The 9098-nt window shown below is 31.0% G+C and overlaps 1 protein-coding gene across 3 annotated transcripts; it reads left to right on the plus strand.

Moving 5' to 3' along the window:
* Positions 1–6283: 6283 nt before the first annotated feature.
* LOC131062846 (uncharacterized) lies at positions 6284–8769 on the plus strand. 3 transcript variants are annotated; one of them, XM_059211385.1, is made up of 3 exons: positions 6284–6476; positions 6704–6855; positions 8275–8769. In XM_059211385.1, the coding sequence occupies exons 1-3, from the start codon at positions 6474–6476 to the stop codon at positions 8510–8512; spliced, it is 393 nt and encodes a 130-aa protein (XP_059067368.1). In that variant the 5' UTR covers positions 6284–6473; the 3' UTR covers positions 8513–8769. The 3 variants fall into 3 exon arrangements, with proteins under 3 accessions (XP_059067368.1, XP_059067367.1, XP_059067366.1); XM_059211384.1 differs by lacking the exon at positions 6284–6476 and having other exon boundaries at positions 6505–6855; positions 8302–8769; XM_059211383.1 differs by lacking the exon at positions 6284–6476 and having other exon boundaries at positions 6506–6855.
* The last annotated feature ends 329 nt before the right edge of the window (positions 8770–9098 follow it).

Here is a 9098-nt window from a genome sequence, read left to right on the forward strand (position 1 = left end):
TAGATCCAAACCAAGTCCACAAGCCAAAGCACACCGTAGCATACTGGATCAATATCATAAACCAACCACTCTACCGAAACCTACTGGAAGTCGGTAAACAACCAAAACAATCGGTGTTGCCATCAATGATAAAACATCAATGCAACACATAATCAATTCCTCCAATTGCCAACATTTGGTATGTACAAGGGCCCACAATATTTATTTTGTGGGATATCCTCATTGATAATTGTTGGAGAATTTGAAGGAGAGGGAGATCAAACATTGGACTCGATATTTGGCACAAAATCTTGCTCATGTAAATTTATTCATTTTAAATATTATTATCATTTTTATCATCATTGTAAACCTCAACATTATCCATATGGTGTTGAAATGAATCAATGTATAGTTTTTAGTGACTATTAGTCAATGCAATTGATGGATTTATATTATTGTTAACCCCTTAAACTTTGATTGTACATTATTGTTACCTTTTGCATCAGGCCTATGAAAGTTTGCGTGTAATGACCTTTAGCTTAGTGATAGTTATGAAATGATTGATCATTATATGTTCTAAAACTTGGTTTGTTGAGGTTTAATGGATGAACAAGAGGAAGTGTAAGTAATATAGCACTCAAAAAATTGTGAAAAAAATCATCCATAGATTGCTAATTTTTTAGTACAAACTTCCTAGATTGGTTTAATTGCAACAAAAGAAAAGTGGTTCAAGTGTTAGAAACTTTATGAAGGATTTCCTTCATATCATTACTCTTCAAAAATTTATTTATTTATTTTATATCTTGAAGGGTCTAGGAAATATTTTATTCCTAAGATAAACATATCGAAAGGTATTTTATGCTAGTAATTTAGATTATATACTCTTAACATCATGTACACATAAATCCATGAAATGAGTAGAGTTTTATAAGTAGACATTACCTTGGACCACCTTAAGTAGAACTTTAATAAAGATGTTCTATATATGTCGTGTAATGGGTGATAAGTTTGAAGCATAAATATTTAAGTTAGATAATGTATGTTCAATAATGTGTTCATTTGATCCTTGGGTACACACAAAATTATTGAAAACTATTACTCTCAAAAATAGTTGCATCATGAAATGAATGTATAAACCCTTGAGGATGTGAAAATAACCACTTAGTATCATAGCCTTTTAAATTGCATGGAAATGACTTTCTTAATAACTTATCCTCATAAGGGAAGTCTACCCATGTAGCTATGCATGATCTTAAATGGGTGTTGGGATCACTTGTTACATTGTACATTGAAAATCAAGGTGCCAAGAAATATTTGGTTAATGAATATGTCACAATATCAAAAGATAGTTTGGTGTATTATAAAATCCTTGAAATCGTCACTATGTTGTCCATTTGACTTTGTATTGAATCTCCTTTCTTTTTAATCTATTTTAGGGAATAGTGCATCTAGGGTGGGGGACAAAAGTGTGACTAGTTAGTGAATGTTTGGGACCACTATGATGTGTGTTGACATAAGCATGAGACAAAATATGGTGGATGAATTGATATCTTGGAACAATTGTATAAAGGAAGTGAGGTACTTAAGGGCATTTAGGGTATGTGTCTTGTAACTAGAAGTGGCTTGACTAAGTGGGGTAATATAGTCGCAATAGTGGTGGATAAAAGGGGTGTGAAGGTGTGGTACACCATGCAGGTGATAGGTATCTTAGGAGGGGTGTAATTAGGAGATACACCATAGAGGAAAGGGTAACTGAAAAAGGGATTGACTTTAAATGGTCAAAGTCTGGAATCGTACTATATGGATAAGTAGTGGCACTTGAAGTGGTGATGGTAACCTAGACCATAATTAATTAGTTACTATTTCAAAATATATGGATCCACTAAATTTATCTCGTGATTGATAAGCTCTCATTCTAATTTATCTTTCATTTTAACAAATATACTATCTTTTTTTAGAATTACCACATTATTTCATTTCTCACTTATCAAAATTAGTTACATTTGTAGATGTTTTTATTAGAATATTACAAAGTTCATTTTTCTATTTTTAAGAAAAATTGCTATGATATTTCAACATTCACTTGTACCTCATATTTATTAATTGCTCATAAAAATAGCTAATGACAAGAACTTGTAAAATAAATCACAATTTCTCCCAAAGTATGATTAGGATATTCCTAAATAAAAAATATATTTTAATGTATTATAAAATGACTTAGAGTTGGCCTTGTGGCCTTCCTAGTGAGGACTCCATTAGACACTTAAGCTCATTCATTGCTCTTTAATGCTCAGAACTCATGGATCTTGGTTTCAAGTTTTAGATACTATTTTATAGTTTATAAATAGCCTGCTAAGATACTTTTTATCAAAGTTATCAATATTATGATTTTTCTTGTATATTTCTTGAAAGGAAAGAAATATTTCTCAAGTTCTTTCATTTAAAGTAGCAAAGAAGCTTTATAATGTTGGATTTCTTCTTCTGTTTTGTATCCATTGTTTTTCATGAGCTTCCATGTCTTTCTGTGATTGAATAAAATTTTACCCCTCTTTTAGTTTAAATACAAGAATTAAACATATAACATAGTGTCTATACAAAGAAACCCTTTCAAGAAAAAACTCCACCAGAAAAGAAACTTGATTTGTATTATATTCATAATAGAGATTGCATACAATACTTCTTGTCTCCTCCTCTATCTTCAACATTTCAGCACCTCCACTATAGTATGAAGGCGTAATCATGTATGAAACATATTTGATCTAAAAAATAAAATAAAATTCATTTCAAATCAACTCCTACCCTTTTCTCAAAAAAATTAAAATTAAAATGATCAACTCCTACCCTTTTCTCATATATGTTGGAAGCTAACTTAGTACACACATGTGCAATGAATTGTTATGTTTTAATATTCATTTGAGCATTAAAACAAATCAATTATCCTTTGAAGAATCATTCACATTTAAAAGCAATTATTGAAACACTTAAATTATTTGGAGCATAAAAATGACTATTGTTTTGGATCAAAACCAACATCTAGATCACTTGCATGCTTGCTTGATATCTTAATATTTACCATTATTATAAAGTCAATTCAAATAAGTAGATCAACCTATGATAACTTGGCCCTTGTGATCAAGAATCTTCACAATGTATATTTAAATATCACTAGTCCTTAATGATTAGCAAGGAGCAGAGAATCTAATAAATCAAATGTATAATATTATATATTATGCTAGTCCAACCACATGTCAAAGGATAGATCTATGTAGCCTGCACTTGACCACATTGCTGGAATTGCCCCACAAAGGAGCACAAGTCTACACAAAACCCTAGACATACAACAAGAATATTTATTTTCCTATACCTAATCATTGAGTTTTTACTAGTTTCCTAAAATAACATTAACTAATATACAAATTTTATCATACTTAACCATCACATCAATAAATAAAATAACATTAATTAATTTACACAATTTATCATACCAATTAATCTAAATCAAAATATGTTTATTTGTATACATTTATTTAATAATACTTAAAGTTTAGGGAAAGAGTGTTTTCCTATATCATAAATTATATAGTGTGCACTAACCTTTGCATACTACATTTTATTTTTTATAAAACATTGATACTAGTATTATCATGTATTTTTTTTTTAAAAATATATTTATTATAATTTTGTTGATATAATCAAAAGAAAAAGAAGTCCAATAAACTTATACAATATAAATAGTACATTGTTCTACTATAAGAAAAACCCAACACAATGACCTTATTTATTATTGCATAAAACTCAATTATATTATAATAAAATAATAAAACTCTTACTCAACCATATAGACAGATATTAATAAGCACATTAAAAATAATTTTATAAGTTTTGATGTCATAACTTTTGACTTGGTTGTCCGTTTGGGTTGAAATTTGACGTGGAGGTGTATCATGAGAAGTTGTTTGGATTGTCAACCAAATGGTTGGACCTTGGATCGATGCATTTTTCGGGACCCAATTCTTTCATCTTGGGCCTCAAAACAAGTTTTTTTATTTTTTTTAAGTTTTTAAATAGTTATTTTTTTCTATTTTTTCTAATCATTAATTATTAAAGTAACTATTAATAACAAAGTAGACTAACACTATATCCAACAATAATAGTAAAGAAAATAAGATTGATTTGCCTACTTCACAAATAATGATGGAAACACCTAGTTATTATCATTTCACACAGAAACAATCCAAGGGCCCAAAGTAATTTAATTCATTTCATTTAAATCAAGCATCAAAGTTATTTTTGCCACATCAATATGGAAAATTTCCCATCAAAAAATATATGTGGTCAAAAGGGTCCAAAGTAAATCTATTTATTTCATTTGAGTTATTTTTCCAAATCAATATAAATGAGGTGACATACTTTATCTCACTTAAATCATACACACTAAGCTTTGACTTCTAAGTTTAAGTTGACTGACATTCTTCCTAGACTTAATATATATACGATGTGGGATTTAAACTTGCGACCACTCTTTTCAAAAACACTAATTCTCTACCACTAAAACAAAGACTATATTTTTTTTTAAGTATTTCATTGAAATATTATTCAAGTTGTGTATAAAAAGGCTATTGGAGACAAATTTGAATGGACGGGCTTTTCATAATACTCGTTTCGACAATGGAGAAATTTGCACCATATGTTGGGCAAATTGTAATTCAAATGGCATAATGGACTGAGTCACTTCATTTTTTGTGGCATATAGGCAGGGCATTGCAAAATTAGACATTGCTCCCTTTGCTTCTCTAAAGAGAGGTTTATATCAATTATGTGTAGTAATTTCATAGCCTCTTTCTTACAAATGAACAAATGTTTTAATGGATTTCTATACGATTGATGTTAGTTTGGTAGGATTTTTAGATTTAATTATATAATTTTTTTATTATCAATATTTTCAGATCATATTTATGATCTATCATTAGAATGAGATTTCTTTTTAACGTTTATCTCATTCTGATGATGGATCATGAATTATGAACTGAAACATCAATGATAAAAGAATTACAAAATCATTTCAAAAATCTTATCAAACATGTTATCAGAAACGCAATGAGAAACCTCTGCTTCACGTTATGATTGAAAATGATCATTTCTAAGCTATTTCAAGCTTCATGAAGAAGCCTGCATTTATGAACAAAAATTTTCCCTTGATCTTCCAGTTTATTTATTCTGACTTCTTTTCCCCTCCTACTAAAATACAAAACTATCTAATTATATTTTCATAAAAATTAGAAATACCATGCATGCTACCAATTTTGAAATAATAGCACGTAAAAGAAATTCTTATAAGAAAATATAATTTGTGAAATAAAATTTTATATTGAATCTGAATTTTTGGAAATGTCTATGTATATAAAATAAGTTTCTTATAAGCAACCTCTAAATATTTTGTTTCTCATCACGTTGTAGTTACCATTGCGGTTTCCATTTCTCATTTCTGATAACATAGCACCAAACTGAAATCATGGACTACAAAATGTTGTGATTTTAATTGATTAAGGTTTCTTACAGAAATCAGAGGCCATCAATGACATGGTCCATCCTGCTCCAAATCTTCTTGCTTGCATGTGGGTAAGTAAATGTTCTTCTGAGACACTGATTTATGAATTAAATAGAGCACTGGGTCAACTTTTTTATTTCCTTGGCAGGATCACTATCAGTCAGAACTGCTACTTTCAAGGAGTCTATTACACTTCTGCCAGCTATAATCTGATACCAATAATTATATTTGTGATGGCTACTTTTGTAAGGTGCAGTTTTTATCTAATCTCTATTACATCATATGCAAATGTAGATATAGTATCAGCATTGACATGACATTATTCTACATGGGTTTTCCTCGATTGGAGAAATTTGATATTAGAAGTTTGAGAAGACAGGCAAAGATTGCTGGTACAATTTCTTGTGTAAGTGGTGCTATGATTATGACCTTATACAGGGGTCCTTTTAAAATGTCTTCCCCATGTGCTCATGACACATTCAATCCATAGTCTGTTAATCATAACATGGTACTAGGTCCCATCTTGATTTATGGGGGGCTCACAGTTTGGTCTGCATGGATTGCCTTTTAAATAAATTCATCATTTCCCTAAACTACCTTTATGTCATTAATTAAGACTAAGTATTGATATAATTGAATTGAATGCAGGGCCCTGCTCAGAAAAGATACCCTGCTCAGTTATCCTTGACGACACTCACTTGTATCTTTGCAGCAGTGCAGTCTGGTTTAGTTGGTATCATATGTGAGCACCACAAATTGAAGATGTGGGCCATAAGGCCCAATATTCAGCTTCTCAGTGTTGTGTATTCAGTAATCTCATTTTAGATGTCACATTTAATAAATGCTCACTGTAAATGAGAGATCATATAAATGATGAAAGTATTAGAATGTGTGTAATGTCTTTTCTTGAAATTTGTGACATGGTTTAACAGTCTCCTCAACTGAAATGGTAGCTGTTCAACTTCCTACAAATCTTATTACTTAACCTGATTCTTAATGCATTTGTAGGGAAGTTTCTTGATAGATGATTGTTTAAGGGGTGACATTTATCTATCCTTCATGCCATGTTTTTAGACTCACATGTCCTACTCTACCACCAATCTGGCTTTGCACACTATTAAGTCATTATCAAGTAGATTCCACTATAATTTATGTGCTCAAGTTCAATTTGTGCAGGGTGTCATATGCTCAGCATTTGGGGTCTATGTAAAAGCGTGGTGTATACAGAAAAAGGGAGATGTCTTTACAGGGGTGTTCAGCCCACTGTGCACAGTATCAACAGTTCTACTGGAATATCTCCTGCTCCATGTCTCACTTTATTTGGGAAGGTCAGTGTTCATTTAAATCCTTTTTATCAGATCCAACACTTTGAAAAATATATAATCTTTTTATATTGTTGTATTGATGTGATGAGTGTACTCAATTTCTAACTCCAAAAACAATGGGAATTCCCTGCACTTGTTTCCACTATTCATAAGTTGGTTTGAGAAAATCTTAGAGTAATTTGTTTTGAAGGTTCCTTGTCAATTTGTGAATTAAGTTATTTCATAATATTTAAGTTTTTAAGGTTATTAGTATGATTGAAAGATTTTTTTGTAGAATGACTTGTATTCATTTTTGTAGTAATATTTTGAATCACACTTTGCAATCTACTATCAGGAAGAGGAAAGTCAAAAATTGAAAAAGTACGGTAAGAGAGGAAGTGAAAAAAGGACTAGAGAATGAGAGACAAATATGAAGAAAAAGAGTTAAAAGAGAAGGAAATCAAGTTAAGGAATAAAGAATCAGAATAAACAAAAATAATTATGAACTTGATACAAATTAAGGACAGAATAAATATCAAGGTTACCAGGAGATGACGGGGATACTTGGAGATGCTGGAGACTGGTACCGGTATTAGTAGGATCAATGTTCAAAAGTAGGAGATGGGGATACTTGGAGATATCAATTTTTTTAATATAATTTAATAATTTCCAGAAAATATCATGGCATAGAACTCTGAAAACAAGAACAATGGTAAAGTTTAACACTAAGTCTCAAATTGAATAAAAATTGAAATTAAAATTGATTATACTATTGGTGCCATAGCCAATCTAAATGGTTCAGTGAAAGTAAGGTAATATAAGTGTTGAGCATACTCAATATTTACACAAAATCTACTCCGGAAGCAGCTGATTACTATCTCATAGATTGTGGAAACCTGATGTCTATTACACTCAATATTGTCGACTAAATAGTAAAGACAAATTTTCTTTAGACTATTACAATGATGGAAAATGACTCATATGATTGATCTACAATATGAATCGATCACTATAACTTTACATGATTTTTTATCTTCCTATAACATGATTTCCTTGTTAATTATTTTGATAGCTTTTTTTTTAATCATTTTAAGACTTCATTCGGGACATGCAGAGTTACCTATGGAGTAATGTTCTCAGCTTTTAAGAAAGGAATCTAGAGCATTGTTTAATTTTACAATACATTTTTCTTTCCCATTTTTTTAACAAAAAGGAAGACAATTGTTTAATCTGATTATAGGCCATGCTATAAATTTTCTTTCTTAAAAAAGTTGTCATTTCATTCTGTTGCAGCTTTTCTGCAGGTTTGTTGATAGTCTGTAAATGGTTTGCTGATGTTTCCTCTTTTGTGAAGTATCAAGTGCTCTTCAAAAAAAAATTTATTTTATGATATAATAATATTAAGTTTTTTTTTTTAATATCAAATTTTAATTATGTTAATAGGCGTTTGGTATGGGCTTTTTTAGCCAGAAAATTGTCACCCATTGGAAAAGTGGCCTTCTGGCGGGGTTTTGTGGTGAACAGAGAGCGGGTTTTTTTTGGACAATGTGGGCTATCGGACGGTCGGCTTGCGGTGGGGTTTTCCGGCATAGCTAAATTGTTTGAAGATGGAGGCAAGTTGTTCACGGGTGACACGAGTGGACTATGTGGTACATTATGGTGGCAAAGCGTTTTTGAATGATTATTATGCATTGAATGTAATTAATAGCTTGGCATGTTGTATTGGTTTCGAAATGGTAAGTCTTATTTTGGTATTTGGTAGTCATCTTTGGTGCCTACAAAGAGTTATGTTTTACGGCGAGCAGGGTTTACAAAGCACACTATAGAGGTTGTTTTTTGCATGAGGTTGTGCGGGTGGGATATTTACTGCCACTATCGGTATTGAGTTATTGTATTTGCAAAGACATTGTTTTATGTTATTTGTTCATTCTCTGTGTGCATTTGTCTGTGTTTCTGAGGAAAGATAGTTGAATGAATTTACTATCTGTGTTTGTGTCTGATTGTTTATTGAATATATCTTACTGCTAGGCATTTCATGTTGGGTCTGGATGGCAAGCCTTTTTTGGGTGTTTGGTGGTCATTTTTCATATCTTTAAAGAGTTGGCTTTTACATTGACTAAGGTTTGACAATAAACAGGGGTAAAATTTTTATTCAAAATAGAAAGAGAAGTACATCAAAATTAAGGCAAACCACCCAACAAAGAGAAAACAACTAGGACTTATCCTAATCCACCAGATGATCCAAGATGTGAGACAACTCCAGAGAA

The sequence above is a fragment of the Cryptomeria japonica genome, chromosome 9, assembly GCF_030272615.1.
Source record: "Cryptomeria japonica chromosome 9, Sugi_1.0, whole genome shotgun sequence".
Lineage (NCBI taxonomy): Eukaryota > Viridiplantae > Streptophyta > Pinopsida > Cupressales > Cupressaceae > Cryptomeria > Cryptomeria japonica.

Bases quoted from the DNA above. Each gene is read 5' to 3' on its own strand.
- LOC131062846 (XM_059211383.1), top strand. From the start codon at position 6,608: ATGTCCTACTCTACCACCAATCTGGCTTTGCACACTATTAAGTCATTA. The intron at 6,856-8,274 runs GTCAGTGTTCAT...TTATGTTAATAG, and splicing joins GTCTCACTTTATTTGGGAAG to GCGTTTGGTATGGGCTTTTT.